This window comes from Lampris incognitus, chromosome 2 (assembly GCF_029633865.1).
Source record: "Lampris incognitus isolate fLamInc1 chromosome 2, fLamInc1.hap2, whole genome shotgun sequence".
NCBI classification, from domain to species: Eukaryota; Metazoa; Chordata; class Actinopteri; order Lampriformes; family Lampridae; genus Lampris; species Lampris incognitus.
The window spans coordinates 16,008,965-16,030,983 of record NC_079212.1 but is presented as its reverse complement, the minus strand read 5'-3'; the positions used below and the strand labels follow the sequence as shown (position 1 = coordinate 16,030,983).

Genomic DNA, 22,019 nt, shown 5'->3' with positions numbered 1-22,019 from the left:
GTCTACACATTGCTTATGTATGTGTGTGTATTGTGCAGGCATGTGTGAAAACGTCTGTATGTGTGTGCGTGTGTGTGTGAGAAACAGAGGGATGCGAAAAGTGAGAGAAAGTATGTGTTCATGCCCCCGTGTGGGATTTTAAAGATGCCATTGTAGATGTACGACGAACGACGAATGAGTTGCATGCTCCCCGTGACTGAGCGACCATAGAGATATGTAGCATCCCAGTATGTCTGCACATTTTCTGTGGTCCAGATGGTTGTGCCGAGGTCAGTCAGACTCTCTCACTACCTTTAAGATTCCTCTGCAATCCACAGAAAAGCTCAAGCTGTGCAGAGAAACGGGAGGGAGTCGAAGGAGGAGCGCGGTGAGGGGGGTGGAGGGGTGATATTATGGAGAAAGGTGTACAGGGGGAATGTGTACTCAGCACCCCACATCTTATCCATGCGGGTAATCCAATATCCACGTCCCAAGTGCTTTTGCTGAAGTAACCCCATATACCTGCAGTGGCTAATCAATTAGTAACAGAAGGAATGCGCTCCCCTGTCCGCCAGTATGAGAGGCTGTGTTGTCATGACAGTTTTGGTGCAGTGCAGAGCCAGATGGCTAGAGGATGTGGGTGTCAATGCTCATCCATTTTGACCGAAGACATGAAAGAAAAGCAGTTTCCGCTCTCGCCGAATATAACTGACACTGTGCAGAGTACTACTCAGTGTTTTTTTTTTTCATCCTCCAGGGGAAAAGGAAGTTTTTCCTCTTTATCAGACACAGTGAGTGTGTAAGGTTAGCTCCGCTATGAGCAGTGTCCAGTCTCTCTTTGCCATTGCCTTCCTCTGCTGGGGGAAGTTGAGGACGAGGCAGTTAACTTGGCAAGAACTCCCCTTGTTCCCAAGGCACACAGGAAAGCAATAGTCTGCTGGGGTTTCTACCATGTAAGGTAATGGAAACTTGTGTATCAACAGTTGCTTTATCCTATACACATGCACAGAGCACCCCCAGCGATGGTGCTCTTGAGGCTCGCACCTCTTTGAAGCTAGCCACTTCATCTGATGGAATACAGCCTTGGTTCGCACAGGTTACTGGTTATGTTTAGTCTGTTTATGGGACTCGGGCATTGGTATGTAAATTCAGTTCTATATGGAGCGAGGCTGGAGCAGAGGAAAGAGCAGGATGGCCTCTTTGAGAGGTTGAGGGACTCGCCTGACTGAGGTTTCCCACACTCCTTCCCAATCCCCCCTCTTTATACGCACGCACACACACACAAATACCCCCATCCCTCATCTCTCCCCCTTCCATCCTTCCCTCAGAGCTAACCAGCCGGTCTTCTAGTCTTCCACAAAAAGAGAGAGAGAAAAGGGGTCAGTCTTTCATTTAATGCTCTCTCTGCAGGAGCTTCAACTAGAAAGACTTTCTCATGGTAATTTCAACTTGGACACAAGTCTGCAAAGGTGGATTTCTGGGTTTCTGCGACGCTCTAAAGTGTCTCAGATACAAGTGTGTGTGGTCCCCAAAGAATGGGGAGGGGAAATGGAATGGAATTGTTGGTTTTTGTGTGGCCCGTCGTGCTGGCCTACACATCCTATATGAGTGTTTACCATGTAATACTAATAGTATGTAACACTTAGGTCTGATGCTGTTGTCATAGTTTCACTTGAGACACTTACAATTCACTGCATGTTTCTCTTTTGTGTGTGTACATGTGTGTGTGTGTGTGCGTGTGTGTGTGTGTGTGTCTCAATACGTGTGTGTGACCACGCAAAGGCACGTACTTCTCCAGCTGCGATGTCTGGTGTCATGTTAAAAGTGAGCCTCTACATTCCATAGACATGCCGCAACATGCTCTCCATTCCAGCCCTTAACAGTCAGTCCTTAACTCCTGTTAAATTTCTCATTCACTCACTCACTCCCACACACACACAACCTCACTCACTCCTACACACACACACACACACTCAATTCACACACGTTCTCTTATTCATTTTCAACATTCATCGTTCTTCTCTCACTCCCTCACATTGTGTCAACCATGACCAATAGCACCTCAGACAACAGTAGAACAGCTGAGAAAGGAGGAGGTGTGTGTGTGTGTGTGTGTGGTGTGTGTGTTTGAGAGGAAGGAGGGGGGGCAGGGGTATAATTCACCATGTCTGAACAAAATTGGTATATGCAAGGACTTGGGTGTAGCTCCTCCGTATGCTTCTATATGCATACATTTATTTAGGTGCATGCATGTGTGTGTGTGTGTGTGTGTGTGTGTGTGTGTGTGTGTGTTTGAGGGTTTATTTGCTGACCTGGAGCTACTGTAAATCATCCCAGAGAGATGCGGACCCGCTGCTTTCTCCGCACTTGATTGGGACAACTGTTTATCTACAAAAGACCAGCTTACCATAGCCGTCGTGCAACCACGCCCCCCTCAGCAGGCCCAGAAACCCCCCTCCATTGTATCCCTCCACTTCCTAGAATGGAGACCCCCCTCTCCTTTATTCTTTTCCCGGGAAAACTCATGGCTTCTCAACCCCCAAAAGTGTCTGGACTGTCTTAGAGGGCACTTCCCCCTCCCGGGTCGTCCCCCCGTTTCACACTGGATTTAATGAAGCAGCACTGATCCCTATTGTCCGGGTGTGTGTGTGTCCTACTGGGAATCAAACTGCACACACAAGAGGGAGGGTATGGTTTGTGTTTGCACGGTGCTCCGGTCAGGGCAGAGTTCACATGGTCCTCGACCATGTGCATCAACACAACAGCTCAGGCAGCCAATGGCTGCTGTCCAAACAACAATATTAGACCCCTTTGGACCAATCAGAAGACACTGGCCATAGAAATGCATCGAATGGATGGGGTTGTGACATAATACCATTAAGATACAACACATCGTGGCATTCTCTCAAGTACAGAAGTTTTTTTTGCATAGACTAAAGGCATTTCAGGACTTCTCCCATTTCCCACAGGTTAGGGCGTTTTCCAGGTGAAGTCGTTATTGCTGTAACGCTGTTATTTTCAGGGAGTGTTTGCATCCTGACAAGGAGGAGCAGGGTTAGCCCAGCCAAACTGCTCCCTTCACATAGGTGTGTCAGTCATTACTGCAGAATCTCACTTGCACTGCTTTGTCAGCTAGAAATAAAGGAGGGATGAGATGGGTGGGTAGAGAGGGGGAAACATGCTGAGGGAGATAAGAAGAAGGGAGAGTGGGCCAGGAGCCAGGGGAGAGAGGGAGCAAATGAAGAGGAGAGGGTGATAATGAACAAGGAGAGACCAAAGGAGGTGGTGAAGGAGAAAAGGACAAAAATGATAGGTGTGCCAAGCTGGTGCAGATGGAAGACAGTGATACCAGCCTCCATCTTGGCATTCTTGTGGGTGACCCACTTCTTTTTCTTTTCCCCCTTTCTTTTTTCCACACCTGTCAGTCCTATTGGCAACATACGTGCTGTGCACACACACGCACACTTACTCACAAGGACAAAATGGAGATGGGCAAATGTGCCGCAATGCTGTACGGGAATGAGGTAGCGAGAGAGAGAAGAGAGGGAGAGAGAGGAGAGAGAGAGAGGTCCAATCATGTGGTGTTTTACAGTGACAGGAGACTGAAGTGAATGTTTCACCTCATCTTTCATTTCTGCTAGAAAAATGGAGATCAAGTGTGAAACGTTAAGTGTCTTTATGCATGCTGAATAATCCAGGTAAAAAAAAAAATTAAAGAAAGGTGAATCAGTTCATCTGGACACAGCGTTTATTGAGAGATACGTTTCATCACTCATCTGAGTGACCTCTTCAGTCTCAACTGACTGCAGGTATCCCCACCCTTCTAAACAATACAGTGGCATAACGACCGAAACCAATGATCGGTTTCTTATGCAAATGGGCGTGACCATTACCTAGAGTTACAGTTCCTCTGTGTACATGTGTACACAGAGGAACTGGGAATGGTTGCAATCACAGCATTGTAAGATGGTGACAGATGTACTGACGTGTGGGTATCCTAACTGGGCATTTGTCAAAGCCAGGAAGACGCCCAAACAGTGCACCAGATGATCGAAGCGAGGAGGGCAACAGGTGCCTAAGCGTGAATCAGTGGTGGTTCCATATGTGGAGAGAGTGTCGGAACAATTGAGGCACGTGTTTTCTAAACAACACGTCTCAGTTGCTTTCAAACCCCAAAACACACTGCGCCAGAAGTTGGTCCACTCCAAGGATCGGGTCCCCCGGTTCAAACAGAGCAATATAGTCAAGTCAAGTCAAGTTGCATTTTATATAGTGCTTTTCTAGCTGCATCAGCCACTCAAAGCGCTATAGTGTACACTGTTAAGTGCCAGGAGGGTTGCCATGACTTGTACATTGGGGAAACTAAACAGATGCAGGCCAAGAGCATGGCACAGCACAGAAGAGCTAACACGTCAGGCCAGGACCCCACAGTCTATACCTTCTACAGGCCAGTGGCCTCTCTTTCAAGGATGAGGATGTGCACGTCCTTGATAGGGAGGAATGCTGGTTTGAACGCGGAGTCAAAGAGGCCATCTATGTGAAAAGGGAACCACCATCCCTGAACCGGGGGGGGGGGGGGGGGGAGTACATCTGTCAGCATCTTATAATACTGTGACTGCAACTATTCCCCAATCCTCTGTGAATAGTACACATGGCCATTGTAACTCTAGATAATAGCCAAACCCATATTTGTATATGAAACAGGTCGTTGTTTTCGGTCGTTATGCCACCATTGTTTAGAAGGGCGGGGATACCTGCAGTAAGTTTAGATTGAAGAGGTCACTGAGATGAGTGATGAAACGTTCCTCTCAATAAACCTTGGTGTCCAGATGAACTGATTCAACTGTCTTTAAGTTATGAACCGCCATGTCTTCTTTCTCCTCTCCCCTCTTCTGCTTGTTCTCCCAGGTGACGCAGAGAGGATCTTTTCTGTGATCCCCGAGGTTAATGCTTTCATCCCTTTGTGTCTGTGGGTGGGTGGGTGTGTGTGGGGAGGTGTGTGATCTATTATTAACTGCCAATGGGTGTGTACACACCTCCTTTCATCACTATCGTAATTCTGACAGACCAAAAGCTGCGTTCAAAAGTCTTACATAAATGTTAATCTTACCCGAAGGGGCGTGATCAGTAGAGGACGCAGGTGAACGCCGCAAACCTTCAGGCCAGCTGTATTTTCACTGTTCAGCCATTAAAACGCTACATATGTTTGCATGCCATGGTTTGGGTGTGTCTCTCTGCTGCAAAACATAGGGCATACCAGTTTGGATTGGAGAAAGCCTGACCAGTGCATGATAATGTCCCTTAAGACAGGCGTTGTCACGTGTTTATCACTGGAGAAAGACAGAAGAGGGCTGTTGTCCTGTGATTCACAGTATGACTTGAAAATGACTCTGCGGCCACTGGGAAGAGGAAGGGTTCATGAATGTATGAAGAGCATGAGAAATGGCTGACGAAATCATAGTTTGATGGCGCATGAGCTCTGGTGCCGTTATCACGTCAGTGTCGTTTGTCTCTGTGGTTCCACCTGGTGGTGGAAAGATATACTGCGTCACCAGGGGAAAGGTCGTCATGACGAAAGCGCTTCATTTAAGATAATTTTTAAGATTTTGGGTTTCATGATGGAAAATATTGTGCATAAATATTTGTAAAAACTGGTGTATCTTTGGCAAAGTTTGAGCAGACCCTAAAGTGCATAATCTGACGTATTTCAGTTGTATTTCCTCATTGTGGCCCATGTTGTGGCTTTGACTGCCTCCTGCTGGAAAGACATTGAAAATAACTTGGTATGAACAGCATATGACACTCCATGGGTGTAGCCAAGGAGGGTTTGGATGTGTCATTCGACCTACACCCCAAAAAGAAAAAGAAAAAAGAAAAGAAGAATGTCTAAATGGTCTCATTAAAGTGTATTCAATACTAAGCAGTATTTTAGAACAAATGGAGCTCATAGTCAATACCATTTGATATATCCAATTATCTGGCGTTCCCTCTACTAAATTACAAGTTTTAGTATACTATAAAGTGTAGCGCATTCGTAGCCATAGTATGTCAAAGTCTGACTTGCATAAGAAACCCTGTGTTTGAGATAAAAATGTCCACTCCTTTCAGTAGGCTGACTACAGTCCTGCATTAACCTTTTCTCTTTTTCCATCTCTTTGTGCAGCTGTGATGAGTATGTCTCCCAGCTGGATGAGATGCAGAGGCAGCTGGCTGCTGCAGAGGATGAGAAGAAGACCCTAAACTCTCTGCTGCGAATGGCCATCCAGCAGAAGCTGGCCCTGACACAGCGCCTGGAGGATCTGGAGTTTGACCATGAGCAGACACGCCGCGGAGGCAGCACTGGCCGAGCTAAGGGCCGCGGAAAGGCTGCCGCCAGCAGCGCAAACAACCCCCACGTAAGTCCGAGTCTCACCTGCTCCGGCTCCGGCCGTCCAGAGCACAACAACGCCATGCCCAACGGCATTCTGGGTGGCCCCATGGTCTTCTGCAGCGAGAAGTACAAGATCTACTGCGACTGAAGCGGCCGCCTAGTCCGCACGGGACTGCTGTGTACAGATGGGGAGGGGGCCCACCGGCTGAGCCTCCCCTGCCTTAGTGTTAAAGAGCCCCACTTGCTCGCTTAGCTCCCCGGCCAGCCTGCGCTCCTGTAGGGCCCGCTGTGTGTTTAACCTCTATATGCTCACGGTTGTTCACGCCTGCTAGTGTAAACGCTTAGGGGAATGCAGATGTATGTACAGTGTGCACTAGACATCTGGGACTGCAGTAGACATGTATGGCATGTGGATTACAGGGCCCCAATCCTGTTGGGGTTTTCGTGGATATTATGGAGTGTCTATTCTTTCAGCTGTCATGGTGCCGTACGTACGATGTGAAGGGTGGTAGCTTTTGTGCTTGTTTGTTCTGGCCCCCCTGAGTGTATTGCCTGGTAACCGTAACAAGTTTGGGGGTGAGGACATACAAAGGGGACGTCATTTTGATGGTCGTGTCACTAAATTTGACGTCCTCACTTCTTAGGCTCGTCTGTTGGCGTTGGTGCTCCTTTGAAAGAGTCCCTGTCGTCCTTCTTTCTCTCTCTCTCTTGTCCTGGCCCCCCCAGGACGCAACTCTGCCCAGCAACCCACTGTCCAATCAGGTCACTGTTTAATGTTTACATGAAGAAAAAGAAACAAAAATATGCAATTTCCTGCTGCTGTTGCCAGGGTAGTGTGATTTGACGTAGTCTTAAGAGAAATTCAACACTCATTTGGTGGGTTGACTGATGATTTTGTATATGAGATGGGTAGAAAAGGAGCACCTGTGACCACAGACGTTTATTTTCAGGATCATTTATAACGTTGTGACGCTCGCACACCAACGTTGGTAGGGTCAATATTTTTGCATGGCGTTGCGGCAGAAATGCTAATGACCTTCTTAACATTATAGTATGTGTTGCCAGGTGTGTGGTACAACACAATTTCATGTGCTACAGGGCTCTACATTGTAAAGAGAGGAGTTATTTGGTCTCTGTCTACAGGAGGGCTATTCCATGGGACACATAATGCTATGGTGGATTTTTTTAAAGAGCCATATTACAAGAGCAAGGAAGTTAAGACAAATCGATCTCCACGCCCAAATTAAGTGCACTTCAGCAATGGTGCCTCAGGTCGCAATTTCTATTTGAAAAAATAGAATGGTTACTGTGAAAAGAGAGATACAATATAGTTTTGATCAAAGATGATTTTCTAAAGAAAAAAAAACAAGGAGCAGATTCTGAAATAGCACAAATCAAAACATAAAAAAGGCACCGGCATCTGAATCTGAAATCTGCAAAACTATAGACCAACCAACATCACTCGGCAAAGTGCCTGTCGACTCCAAACACTTGATATATTTATCTATCTGTTGATGTAAAGCCCTGTCTTCGTGTCTAAACTCAAGCTAACGCCGATCTTTGCCCCCCTCTCCCGGTCACTCTCCCACCTCGTCTTCCTCCCCTCTTCTGTTTTTCGAGATGTATTTTAAGAGCGATCTCTTTAAGTAATCTCAAGTGTGGTTATGTGGCTGAAAACCCTGCCCTCATGTCTCTGACCTGTGTCTTGTCGCTTGGTCGTAACGGCGACCCCCTCTCTCTTTTAGATTGTCAGCAGCTTGCTCCCCCCGCATCGCCACTCACCCTTTAACAAGAGTGAAGGATCGTTGGAAAAAAAAATGTCCTGAATATTTTTTTGTCAGGTAACGTCCTCACGCACGTGTTCCCTACACTCGCCTCAGTGTGTGTGTGTGTGTGTGTGTGTGTGTGTGCGTGTGTGTGTGCGTGTGTGTGCGTGTGTGTGTGTGTGTGTGTACATCTCGGTTTCGTCATCGAAGTGAATGGCCCTCACGTGTTTATGTTTTTATGATAATTGCAAATGGAGGGTCATTCACTTCTCATTTGTTGTTTTGTGTGTGAGGACAAACAATGTACTGTCTTACTACTCAAAATAGCTTTAACCCCTTGTAAGCTTAGGCAGATAGAGGAAGAAAAAAAAACAAGTGGGGCTTATGTTAGATAAATCCATGTACTGCTTGTGGTTCATAAACACATTAGCTTTATGACACTAAAAGCAGGGTTGATGTGAGGAAATCCTGCAAGATAAATCAAGTTAAGCTCTGTTTTCTTTTTGTTTTTGTTTTTTGGCTATCGGTAGCCCGTGTATAAAAACTATATTCTCAATATGATCGTCTTCAGGTTATAATCTTGCAGGAAGCCTCCTACAGTATTCCTCCCTCTCAGGTATGAAGAGAGGGAGCTCGTCAAGTTCCTTATAATGTGGAACCTCCTCAGCGGTCAACCCTGCTTTAGCGTGCGTCCATAGGCCACACAGCATGGAGACAAGGTTTTGTACACGTTAGACAAAAAAGAAAAAGAGAGAGAGAGAGAGCAAAATCCTCCTCGGAGGTCAATTGCTCTTCTTGATTTCTACTCAACTCACTATAGCAATGTATTCTGCTTCTATCTGTTTGCGCTGAGTAGAGAGGCGAACAAGTTGTGTTTTTAAGAGAGGAGAAAGCCAGACATACTGGCAAAGACAGCTAGGTGTCCGATACTGAGTCTGATACTGTGGAGAAATGAGTCCAGGGGTTTGCTAAGACAGAAACCCTTGGTGATGTTTTCTTTCTTCTTTTTTTTTGATGGGGGGTGATGGTAAAAGATGAATTATTTTCATTTTTTTAATCCGTCATATGGTTGTTTGCATTGGCTGGTTACTTACCAGAAGACATTGATTCAAATTAGTAGACTGTCTCCCTCATGTATAGACTTTGTGGAAACACTGAGCAATAGATAGCCCCAACACCCCGGGATGTGGTTGTTAATAGGAATCCCCTTCCTCGACGGGGTCTATTTTACTTCACTCCTTCTAGTTTGAAATCAATGTTGTTTCTTTTTTTTTTTCTGGTGTCATCACAGTGTGTAACCGGGAAGAAAAAACCCCCCCACAACTCCTCCTACCTCTGGCTGCAGGCTCCGCCCACTTCACCTTTAAGTTCTCTTCCATACACTGCATCTAATTCCTGATTGGTTGTAAAGCCTGCATGCCAAAAACATAACCCATTTCCATTAACCTTGCATGGCATATGGGAAACACCCGTTCCTTTCGACCCAGCTGCGGGGTTGTGATGTCAACTCTGAAAGGAAAGGTCACGGTACTTGTGAATCTTCGGCTTCCCGGGTGCGCCTGCTGGTTCGCTCGTGTATAAAGTGCTTTAATGAATGCGCTTTCACATCAGCACCTCAGCAATGTACTGACATTGCCGGTATGACAGAACCGCTTGTGACATTACATCAGCTTCCTCGGTACTCCTAACACAGCTTGAGACTTTTCTGTTGCTATTACTAACTAGAGCCGCCGTTTTCCTCTTGCTGTATGGACTGAGGTTTGACCTGCTACCTACAATGCTGACAAGTCGCTCTAAATTGACAATTAATGCTAATTCTGATTATTTGTTTTGTTTCTCCATTTTGCAGTAAATACAGTAGTTCAGCCTGGATGAAGGAAAAACCAACACCAGGTCCGTTCTCACTGCTGATTCAGTTCACCGAAAAAGAGTTAGCGCTGTAGGCCATTTGGACTTGAGGACATTAAACAAACAAACCAAAATTAAAACACTGATCCGAGTTGTCCCTTCTCTCTTCCTTCTCATTTTGAACTCTTAAATATGATGTGTATCGTAGTGAAATATGGTCTTTTATTTTAACGGGCTGCTGCCGGAAGCTGGTCTCTCACAAGTACTATGACCCAAACCTGACCAACTGTATCTGCCTGCAGACTGCAAGACAGGGGCGTAATTTACAAGACACCCCCCCCCACAGTGAAGACCCCCCCCCCCGCTGAGGTTAAGGTTAGGGCAAGTGATGGGAGTCCTGTTATGCCCCTACAAATTCTGCCCATGTCTTGTAGTCTGCAGACAGATACTTCGCAACCTGGTCGAAAAAAATAACCAGTCTGTAGTTGACAGACCCAATGGAAAGCCAAGAAAAACGGGATTGTTTCTCAATGTAAATTGATAAGCAGTTGTGTCTGGTTTTATCCTTTTGTTTTGATTTGTTTTATTTTCATTTTTTATTCTGTGCACTTTCATTATATAGGAATATAACATGCTATTATTAATTTAGGAAAAAGTGGTAGTCCTCTGGTTTGTGAGTTATTCAGTATCTAAGTAGGCTGCAAAACAATAGGATCGCGCATCCTCTCATTGTCTGTGGATTTAAATGACAGAGACTGTTCTCTCTGCCATAAATGGACTACAAACCGCAGACCTACTATTTAACTTTATCTGTCGCATAATCATGCTAAAGTTTTATATGTTCTGTCATATATTACGCTGTTGGTTTTCTTTTGTGTTCGTTCTACTGCCATGTTCCTAAACAAAAATCCAGGGTGAGCAAATTCTGGGGTTTTTTTTTCCATGTATTTATTATTCCTAGGAATAGTTCAAAATAACTCGATGAAACTTGACAACGCTCTGATTCAAATAGGTAAGTCGTGTTTGGGGGAAAATTGAGTGAAATGACATTGCTTCCCTCGCTTCTTACTGAGGGCGTTCCACTGAAAAGGGATCACTGGCCGTCAGAATTCTCTACAAGTGCGTCAATTAAATTCCAAATTGGAATGGTTTCATTCTCTCTTTGTTTATTGTGCCAAGTCTTTGGTACACCATTTAGGTTGCAAAAGAATCAAGAATCGGAAAGAAAGACAAGCCGTCATTGAGAAAGGTGTAGTTCAGGCCACGGCGCTCCACGAGAGCGTCTGGGTTTCGCTTTTGGGTTTGTTTAGTTCTTTGTTTCTGACCAGTAGTGCCTTTCATTGTTTCAAGGGAGAATCTTAGACTTGTGTTTTATGTTTTTTTGGGTTGTTTTTTTTTTCTAGGTCAGGGCTTTGGGTTTCAAAACGACTGTGAAAAGCAATAAGCGCAAAGGGAAATATCCCTTCATGGCTGAGATGATAGTTTTGAAATTAGCTCAAGAAAGCTGAAATTGTATTGAATTCTGTAGGTCAGTGGTCCACACATAAATTCAGGGGTGTTGAGAAAAGTTTTTTTTTTGTTTTTTTTTAATTTTTTTTATCAGACTTTGGGAACCAAAATTAATCCCTTTGGCCTCCTATCATTGAACAAAATGCTCCAAGCATCTGTAAAGTGTTGGGGTAGACCAGTGTACTATTGGAAACATCTACGTATCTCTAGCTTTGTTTGGTGAGGGTAATGTGATATCAATAGTATTGTTGAAAATGTGCAGCGAGCGCATTTAATCTTTTTTTCTTTTTTGTTTTAAGTTTTTTTTTTTATTGAATCTTTTTTTTACATCATCCTTAAGCATTGTGTTTTCAGGAAACAGAAAACAGAATTTGCATCAACAAGCTTGAATAGTGCCATTATAGCAAATACTTGTTTGTTGAGGCGTTAAAAGTAAAAAAAAAAAATACAGATGAGAAGCTAGGAAGAAAAAGTGCAATTCAGATACTGTTTTACATTGAAAGGAAATAAAGTTTTCTGTTTGCTGGAAGCAATAGCATTGTGATAATAAATTAGACGTTACAACTTTATATTGTCATATTGTGTTTCAGTATTGATCCATAATGAGCGTTTGATACCTTTATATGAATTAATGACTTCACCTGTATGTGTTGGTATTTATTTGAATTGTCATGCAGTACTGTATTCTTATCAATAATGTGCATTATGATTAGTGGCATATTGATTACAGCTAAATGTCATATGCATGTTTCTCAGTCATGGGACCTTTACACAGAATTCGAAAACAAACGTATAACTTTGTCAAGGGTGGAAAAAAATTGAAAAACAAAAAAACTAAAAATATGATTTTGATGTATTACTGCTGAACTAATCCTATGAAAGTGTTGTTTGTTTTCCAGTAGAGAGGTGGTATGTCTGTGTAAAGGTAGTCATACTGGCTAAAATCAATAAATGTGACTTAAGTCTCAAGGTGCGCCCACCGGTGTTGTTATTTATAGCTCCGCTACAGCATCCATACAAAGGGTTAACCAGCCGAGTATGCAGTCAGATGCTGCAGGCTCGGTCTCTCCTCGGAGTGTTCCCAGCTGGGAGTTCGGGGGAACTTCCCAGTTGTCTGAGAGACTCCAGGACATGCTCACATTTCACACAATGCACAAAACACTTCCACCCCCCTTCCTTCCTCCCTCCTCCTTCACTGTCTGTTTCTCTGCTGTCGTCATTAATCATCTTGTCTCTATATTCCATTTCCCTTGCCTGGGTCGAGACCTTTGAATCCGCCCACTCCACAGAGTTGACTGGTTCTTCTGGTCTGGCATCTAGCGTGAAAGCGGTTTCTCGGTTGAAAAAGCGATTATCCAATGAGTGCCACGGGGAGGGAGGGGGCTAACGATTAGCCAATCAGCTCCACGGGCGGGACTAACGCCGTTGTCAAGCGTCAGACGACATGTATGCTTTGTAGTGCTTTTACTTCGCTCCTCTCTTAAAACCCCGGCAAAACCAGTATGTTGGCATGACTACGCGTCACTGTCGACTTAAAATGACGTTAGATTCAGGCGGATACGTTGGTCTGTAGTGATTGGTCAGGGAAACTCGAATCCCCGTCCGCCACGGAGATCGGTTAGAGTGGAGGCAATGTCAGTCTGAAGATAGAAATTGTGTGACGAGTTGACAATTCTGTCTGATATCAGGCAACCATTTTCCATTTCCCCCTTTCCTTCTCTTCGTGCCTTCTGTGCTCAGAATTTGAAGACACGCCCACATACATATGGGAGCCAATGGCTTTTGACCTCTCACACACCCAGCATTTCCTGCCCGAGCCACCGACTAATTAACCCTTCTCTCGCTGAGGTTATCCAAGCTGAAAGTATGCACATCAATTAGCCCTTTTTAATGGAATTAAAAACAAACAAAACAAAACTACAGTCTGCAATACATTACTGTTTTGCCCACTACCCCGAATCCATATATCACAATACAGTTGGTCAAATGAAATTACTCCAGTTTCTCTGACATTTTTTATACTCACACACTTGCTAGTATATTGAACAGATTTTTTAAACATGAAACACCAAGCGATCGCTTTCCAGATGAACACGTCAATGAGGAAAAATAACTGCCTTGCCATGAAATTCACAGTGGTGTCAGTCATACCAGCTCCTGACAGAGACATTTGCAGGGAAACCATTTGCCACCATTTACCATATGCCAGACTGATTGAATATGACACGAGGACTCAACAAAGACAGAGGTGAGAGGTCAATTCATTCACAGCCTGTGACATCATTGTGACCGTGGGGTCGTCTGTGTTGGTGCCCGTCTGCTCCTGTATCCCAGACCCTGTATCCCAGACTCCCAGAAAGAGTATTGGCCAGTAGGATTCATTACATGATCAGGATCAGGTGCCAAGATTATTCTTGGGATGACCAAGTGGTTCAAAAGTAAGCAGGGTTGTTTTTCAAATGCCTCACGTCTAGGCTATGCAGTGTCCCAATTTAACCACATGATGTCGTTATATCATAGCTATAAAAGCACACACTAGACAAACGAAGGCCCATGGTCATGACCGTCAAGATTTTGAATCTTATATTACCCTAAATCCTAAAATTAGGTATTTGTGTGTGTACCGGTCTGTCTGTCCAACTGTGTGTGTGTGTGTGTGTGTGTGTGTGTGTGTGTGTGTGTGTGTGTGTGTGTGTGTGTGTGTGTGTGTGTGTATGTGTGTGTGTGTGTGTGTGTTGTTTGTGTGTGTGTGACCCTTGTATAGGGCCACTAAACCAGAGACCGTTACAGAGTCTTCTTTATATGTATCAGCCTGCATAGACATGTGATGGTCTGAATACACTTGAAGCCTTTAAAGAGCGAAGAGTAGTACATCAGGTGGCCTGGAGAGAAAACAGGCAGACCACACCATGTCTGTCTCACATGTATCTGCTTCAACATACACACAAACACACACATATATATATACACACACTGACACTCAAAACATCTCGCACAGTTTTCCTCTGTATAGCTGTAGATCTTACTGGACCATAACTAATACTGATACTAATACTGATACTAATACGAGAAAAATCTGAGCACTGATGAGCTGTGGGGTTCAACCTAAACCACATGATATATGAAAACATTCCACAGTCTCGACACTGGACCTGGGGTGTTAGAGTCCTCCTCCCTGCTCTGAGTCATGCATCTGACCAGATTATCTTCAGTAACTGTTGCTGAAGCCTGGCAATGTGGGTCTCTGTGTCTCTGCCATGGTGTCGACCAATAAAAGCGTTGATTCAATCAGTGGTATGACGGCTTTCATTTGCATGTGAAAACGACTGGATGTGTTTGAAGACTGCCGGCCCCATCCTCGTGTGTGATCCGTCATATGATTGAGATATCCACACGGAATGGATTTGAGATGAGTGTTAAAAAAAAGGAGTAGGTATCTAATTTCACACGTTTCTCCCTCGACTTTCACACTTATTCTTCTGCTCTGCTGCACTTAATATCTAGTTTAATGTCATCCGCCTCTTTCTCTCTAGCCATATCTTTCTCATGGCAACCCCCGCCCCACCGCTCCGTTTCTCACCTTCCTCCCTCTCCTCCTCTTCTCATTACCCTCTCTGTCCTTTGCTCTCTCTCTTTGTCTCTCTCCCTGCATGCCTCCTTGTGAATGGTGTTGTTTGGTGGTGGATGTGAACTGGGGGAGCCCTGGGGAAGCAGAGGAGAGAGGATGTATCCCAGGGGGCTGTTCTGTGCCTCCGCTTTCTTCAGGCCAGCATGTCTCAGACTGGCTCAAGGATAACTCTGTACATACTGAGGCACAAAAACAGGGGCTCCAGGCTCCCGGCCTATTTATGACACGAGTTCAGTCATCCGAAAAAACACTCAGCCTTTCATACTCTGCACCGACATGCTCAGAATCGTTTTCTACAGCGATGGGAAACGTCTATGTAAAGCAAGTGGGGTTGCATTTTCTTTTTTTTTTTAACAAGTGCATGGGTTTGCAAATTGAAATCTGGTTGAATACCATGCGGTTGAATCGCTACCAGTGAACCACTATAATTGTGGTGAGCAGTAACACAGTGTGATAGTGACAGCGGTCTATTACAGAGATTCACACACATCAAATAGACTACTGATTGGCAAGCAGCCAGACAGGGGGCATATCATTACATTCCCCACTGTTGTCTATGTTGATTTAAGACAGATGAGAAGCGTGCAGCTACAACACCGGCCACAAAAGGGGTTAATGATGCGTAGCTGAGTTGACACGGGTTTCAGAAAGAGTGAGAAAGGCGGGGGGGGGGACGTGACAGGCGAGCAGGGTTGGTGATCCCACCATCATGCCCCTAAACATTGGTTTGACATGAAGAAACCCCTATTTCAACAACAGCGGCGTGTTTCTAACATGACAATCATCTCAAAGTGGGACGTAGTGTTAGATTTATGAGCTGCATAGAAAAGAACAAGCAGGCCGTGTCACCTCTACATTGCTCGCTTTACATGTCTAGTGATCTCAAACTCCCGCACTTTAAAGAACGGGCCAAGCAAGAGAACCTTACATGAAAATAAAGACTAGCCTCTTGCAGGCATTGAAGTTTATATCTCACTTCCTGTCATTTCCTCGTTGTTAGCTACCCTATTCGGTGATTGTCAGAGACAGCTGAGGGCACCTATTCAGTGGACTGGAAACCAGAGAGTAAACTGCAGTCAATTAAAGAGCAAGAGGAGGCATGAGCAGTGACACAGAAATGCCAGTTGGTATCTGGGTTTCAGGGTCATTTTCCTCAGTCTTAGGCAAGTGGGGAGTTTTCGGAGCAGAGTCATATCTGCTGAGATGGGCCTGGCTGTCGTTCAGGACTTCTTCATGTGACTTATTTCAGCCTCCTCTAACGACAACCGTTTCACGGCTTAATGTGCGGTGATGTCGTTGCGGGTAGCAAAAATAGTCCGCGTCTTCTGCTGTGTCTGGACATGCGCAGTAAGACGCAATGAAGGAAAAAATAAGTCAGCACGGCAAATTGTGCTATGTTCAAAAGCCCTTGGCTTGACCCCTGTGTTGCAGGGTAATATATATGTGTATGTATATGTATATATATGCAGGAATAAACTTTTAATACATAGCAGTACTATGTATTAAATAGTACTATGTTTAATAAAGTACTGTGTATTCAGTGAAGTACTATGTATTTCGGTGGACAGTAATACTTAGGGGCGTGATGCAGGGAAACGTATACTGTGTGTTTTCTTTGCTGAATCACATTAGCAGCTGATGAGTGCACGACGCACAGGCTTGTACTGCTATAAGAGGTTTTTTTCCCCTTACATCAATATTGATATTCCGCTCCACATTTGTTCAGCACTTTTATCAACACCATTGACGGTTTCAAGAAGAAAAAAACTCATATATATATATATATATATATATATATATAAAATCCAGTGAGTCAAGTAAATTTTTAATGAGACAGTACAAGCCTGCTTCATGCCATAAGCAACCACCAGCTGTCAATAAAGCTACTCAGGAGAGAACACACCATGTACTACATCGTCATGCACATCACGTGCACTTTCCCTTCCGCTGAGTGTTGCTTTTAACAAAGTTTTATATTATTTATATTGTATATATATATATATATATATATATATATATATATATATATATATATATATATATATATATATATCAACTAGTTTACTGGATCTCATTCTGGCCCCTCCACATGTTCAATGAATGGGACAGCGGGCACGCGCGCGCACAGGGAGCGCGCATCTTCTTCTTCTCTCCAACGGCGGAGCGGCCCCGGCGCGGAGGAGAAGGGACTACATGGATACGTGTTTTTCATTTTGCAAAATGAAAATAAAAAAATGACTCGTTCCGTTTTTCTGTATCGTCCGCGAGAGTCGCGAAGTGACCCGGGTCCGTCAGTGAAGCTTTTGTGAAAAAGAAGGGGAGGAGGAGGGGGAGGTAAGGGGAGGAGGGGAGGGGGGGCTCCAAAAAGTCGAGACACTCCTCCGAGTTTACACCGTTTGCCGGGGCACTGTTTCCAATCTCTGCGGGAAAAGGAAGATTCAGCGTTGCAAGATTGGAGCGCAACTTTTGTGCAAGATGCAGGGGGTCTCAGCCACTGGTAAGCCAACACGCTCGACACACAATCACTCGCTATCTGGTTTATCGAAGAGCCGTGGGTTGTTTTCATCCGTACGTTTCATGTGAAAGGCTCTTTGGGCGCAGGATTTGACTTTCCAAAATGCCTTCGTTCCCAGCTGTCAACGGGGCAGCTCTCGGCCCGTATCAACACACGCACACATACACAGACACACAGACAGACACACACACACGCACACACACGCATAGCGTATTGAGTGGCTTTGTTCGTCAATTTTGCATCATCGAATGCTTTGCACAGCTGAGCTGACGTGACAAGAATAGGAGCAACGCAGTGCCATGGCCAAAAAGTACTAACTCTGACGTCACCGCTGCCCTAATCCTGCGAATCTGAGGCGAAATTATGACTGATGTTGAAATCAAACCCACACTGACACACACACACACGCACCCACACACACACACACACACACACACACACACACACACACACAGAGTGTAAAATAGGCTAGAAAATGAAACCGCAATGACGAGGGGGCAAAAGATGAGGGTCGGTAAAATGACAATGATAATGATGATGGCAGGACAGCAGAGTTGTTGTCTGATAGGTGGTGAATGATAAGTACTGGAGTCATTCTGCACACCACAGATAAGATATAGCATTTGAAGTCACCAGAACAAAGTCTGTGTGTGTGTGTGTGTGTGTGTGTGTGTGTGTGTGCCTGTGCGTGCGTGCGTGTGTACAGATATGTTTGTGACGATTAGGACTTAATTGTTGTTGTCGGTGTGTGGAATGTGATTTGAGTGCAGCAGAGCTTGTGATGCAGTGGAGAGGAATGAGATTAGAAATGGGCCCAAAGTGTCTGTGGGTCGGCCCGTCTCTGTGCATGCCTGTGTCTGCCTGGAGTAGGTAGGAGGACCACCTGGTGTGAAGATTAGACTCAGACTCTGTGTGTGTGTGTGTGTGTGTGTACACACACACACCATATTGTTGAATGGGATGAATGGGACCTTTTTTGTATTTGCATTTCTATGACACAGTGATGACAAAGGAAGCTCACTGTATATGTCTTTGTTTTTGTTTTGTTTTGGGGGTTTTTTTGGGGGGGGATCTCTCTCTAAAGCAGCCAGTCACTGTGCAGTGTGTCTAGTTCTTGGATTCTATATTGTGTCTTGTGCTCAGCATGGCCTTTTGCATGGTCGTTAGATGACAGATCTGGGGCATTTGGCCTTTAACAGCGATCATCTAACAAACCACAATAAGTTACCATGAAAACCTGAACACTGGAGATAAACTAAACCGCAACATGGACCGTAGACGCAGAGACTGGATGTTACCATGAAGACCAAGAAAGAGGAGGGTGAGAGATAGCAATATATATGTGTGTGTGTATGTATGTATGTATGTGTGTGTGTGTGGACAGAGAGAGAGAGAGAGAGAGAGAGAGAGAGAGAGAGAGAGAGAGAGAGAGAGAGATGAAGTGCTGAATGGGTGATATTAGAGGTTGCAGTCGAAGTGATCTTTGGAGAGAAAAAGAGAGAAAAAGAGATAGAGGGTGTGTGTGTTTGTTGTGGGACTCAGGGGAGGGATCGATCTGCAATCCTCCTGGCTGACTTTCTTTTTCCGGCTGTCCAGCAGTCTATAGTTTCTATCCCACACACACACACACACACACACAGTCATTCCCAAGACCTTGCTCTTATTTTGCTATCTCTCTCTTTCCCTCACTCTCCCACACTGTCCCAGATCAATCTTTCCCCCCCCCCTCCCCGCTCTCTCTTTGTGCGTCTCCTTTCCTGTCTACCCCTTCTCTTCGCTTCCTCCCCCATCTTTACATCTTCCAAACCCCTCTCTCCTCCACTCGGCTGGTCGGGTGCTGAGTGCAACAGCTGTCAGATGAAATATGTTTTTTTTTCTTTTTTTTTCTCCTGAAGTTAGCTATCCTACACCCTATTGACTCCACATGGGAATCCAGCAGGCCCAGGGCCCTCGGACTGAACCGAGCTGTGTACTGCGTGCTTGTTTTTCTGTTTATCGTGAGGGAGGATCGAAATGAATGGAAACTCTTGCATGAATTCATCAGCGAATGCATTAAAATAAACCAAATTAAAATTCGACCTCAGTGAGACAGCTAGCATACCTCTTAGTCTGTCCCCTGTACCCCCATTATGTTTGTGTGTTGCTGTTGTTTTTCTGTTCAGTTGGTCATGTCTGACTGCCTCTGCAGAGTTTTAGTGCAGGCCGTGCTGGGTTATGTTGGAGCGCCTGTGGGCTGGGAACTGGCAGGTCACTACCGACTCACTATTACAACAATATTTTAGTAACGATTAGACACCTATTGCCATTTTTCAAGTATCACAGTATTATAGATATTGTGATTCGATATCAAGATTTATTTTCAGGCTCCATCCCCTCTTATTTACAGCAAAATGTGAAAACCGCAATGATCCAACCAAAATGTACAACAGTTATTTTAAAACCCCACATTTTACGAAAGTCGAAAACATTAGTATGCTTCCCTGAGTGAGCGTTCAGAAAAATGTACATTTGGGGCATCTGGGTGGTGTGGCGGTCTATTCCGTTGCCTACCAACACGGGGATCGCCGGTTTGAATCCTCGTGTTACCTCCAGCTTGGTCAGGCGTCGCTACAGACATATCCAGATTTCCGCTGCGGGTGGGAAGCTGGATATGGGTATGTGTCCTGGTCCAGCGCCGTGTACGACGCTGTCCTGGTCGCCACACTAGCGCCTCCTCTGGTCGGTCGGGGCACCTGTTTGGGGGGGGGGGGCCTGGGGGGAATAGTGTGATCCTCCGACGCGCCACATCCCCTTGGCGAAACTCCTCACTGTCAGGTGAAAAGAAGCGGCTGGCGACTCCACATGTATTGGAGGAGACGTGGCCTCCCCGGATCAGCAGCGGGGATGGTGTAGAGATTGGGACGACTCGGAAAAGTGGGGTAATTGTCCGGATACAACTGGGGAGAAAAAGGGGGAAAATGTACATTCAGATTTTCAGAGAAGTATAAATCATTACATCAAACCATATTCACAGCATTTGCTGTTCAACATTGTGATTAAAGGGAAAGTGTAAGTTATCAGGGCTGGGCAATTATCTTGTCGGTAAATTCAGATATTGTCATATCTTGATACACAATTTTGTTGTGTGAATTAATGACAACAAGATTCGGTTGCTCAGTTTTTGGCTGGAGTGGACCAGTGGGCCAGCCCTATGAAGGCGAATGTCCCTGAGCGACCATGTTAAGTGATTGAATGATGTGTATAGTTCCCTGCCAAGTGGACTGCACAGGCTATTCAGACATGTTAGGTAAGATTCTAACTCCGTCCACTATCCAAGCCACTTACCCGAATTCGGGTCGCGGGATGCTGGAGCCTATCCCTGCAGTCATTGGGCGGCAGGCGGGGAGAAACCCTGGACAGGCCACCAGTCTATCACAGGGCCGGCACATTCATACCTAGGGACAATTTAGTATGGCTGATTCACCTGACCTACCATGTCTTTGCGACTGTGGGAGGAAACCGGAGCACCCGGAGGAAACCAACGCAGACACGGGGAGAACATGCAAACTCCACACAGAGGACGACCTGGGACGACCCCCCAAGGTTGGGACTACCCCGGAGCTCAAACCCAGGACCTTCTTGCTGTGAGGTGACCCGCACTAACCACTGGGCCACCGTACCGAAGATTCCAAACCATAGGGAGCAAAACATGCTCAGTTCAAAGGGAACTGTGAACTGTGTAGGGAAGAATTGAAGTTGATAAGCAAGATTACCCATCAGTCATTGCGCCCTTGCTGGAGCCAAATAGTTCAGTTGCTAATAGTCTTCTCATACGAAGCCGTCGCCTTCGCCGGGTTTCCTCATATTGTTGGCGTAATACAACCTTAGACGTTTTACGTTAGACACACCATCACATCAGCGGTCACTTCGGGTGTTCCGAATGGAGACATTTTGTCGAGGGACGTTCTCTTAACCGACATTTCCTGAACAGGGGAGCTCAGAGTACTGTTTACGTACACTGTCGAACGGAACGCAGCTCACGCTGAGAGTGACTGAGTGAACAAGTTACACGATTGGGCCGTTGGATCAGGTGATCAACAACGTCACTAAAGTTACACGATTAGTCGGCCAACCAATGACGTCCCTGGTGAACAGGGAAGTGGGAGTTTCCCTGTGGTTGGCGCTGGAGAGGGCTTGGCCGGAGGGGATGCTCTCGCTGTGATTGGCTGTTTCGCTGCCGGGGCAACTGATGACGCCGTTGCTCTTTCGTATGAATCGGCGCAGTGGCTCCAGCTCATTCCACGTTTATCGCACGCTAACGACCCGGGTTGTATTGCTGCTCGAGGATACTACTAAAACGCTAAGGACGGAATCTGTTTACGCACTGTAATGGTCCCGCTTAGAGCAGAGTAGGAGAGAAAATAG

General features: G+C 45.4%; 2 protein-coding genes across 2 annotated transcripts in view; both read left to right on the top strand.

Annotated features, from left to right (window-relative positions):
* The window catches only part of LOC130108447 (protein bicaudal D homolog 2-like), a 60,196-nt gene extending 47,757 nt beyond the window's left edge, over positions 1 to 12,439 (top strand). The window contains exon 10 of the mRNA XM_056275372.1: positions 6,143 to 12,439. Within this exon, the coding sequence (XP_056131347.1) occupies positions 6,143 to 6,497 (355 nt within the window). The 3' untranslated portion in view covers positions 6,498 to 12,439. The remainder of the gene's footprint in view (positions 1 to 6,142) is intronic.
* Positions 12,440 to 17,488: 5,049 nt separating this feature from the next.
* Positions 17,489 to 22,019, top strand: part of fgd (faciogenital dysplasia) — an 88,683-nt gene continuing 84,152 nt past the window's right edge. Inside the window, exon 1 of the mRNA XM_056275373.1 lies at positions 17,489 to 17,597. Coding sequence (XP_056131348.1) covers positions 17,576 to 17,597 — 22 coding nt within the window. The 5' untranslated portion in view covers positions 17,489 to 17,575. The remainder of the gene's footprint in view (positions 17,598 to 22,019) is intronic.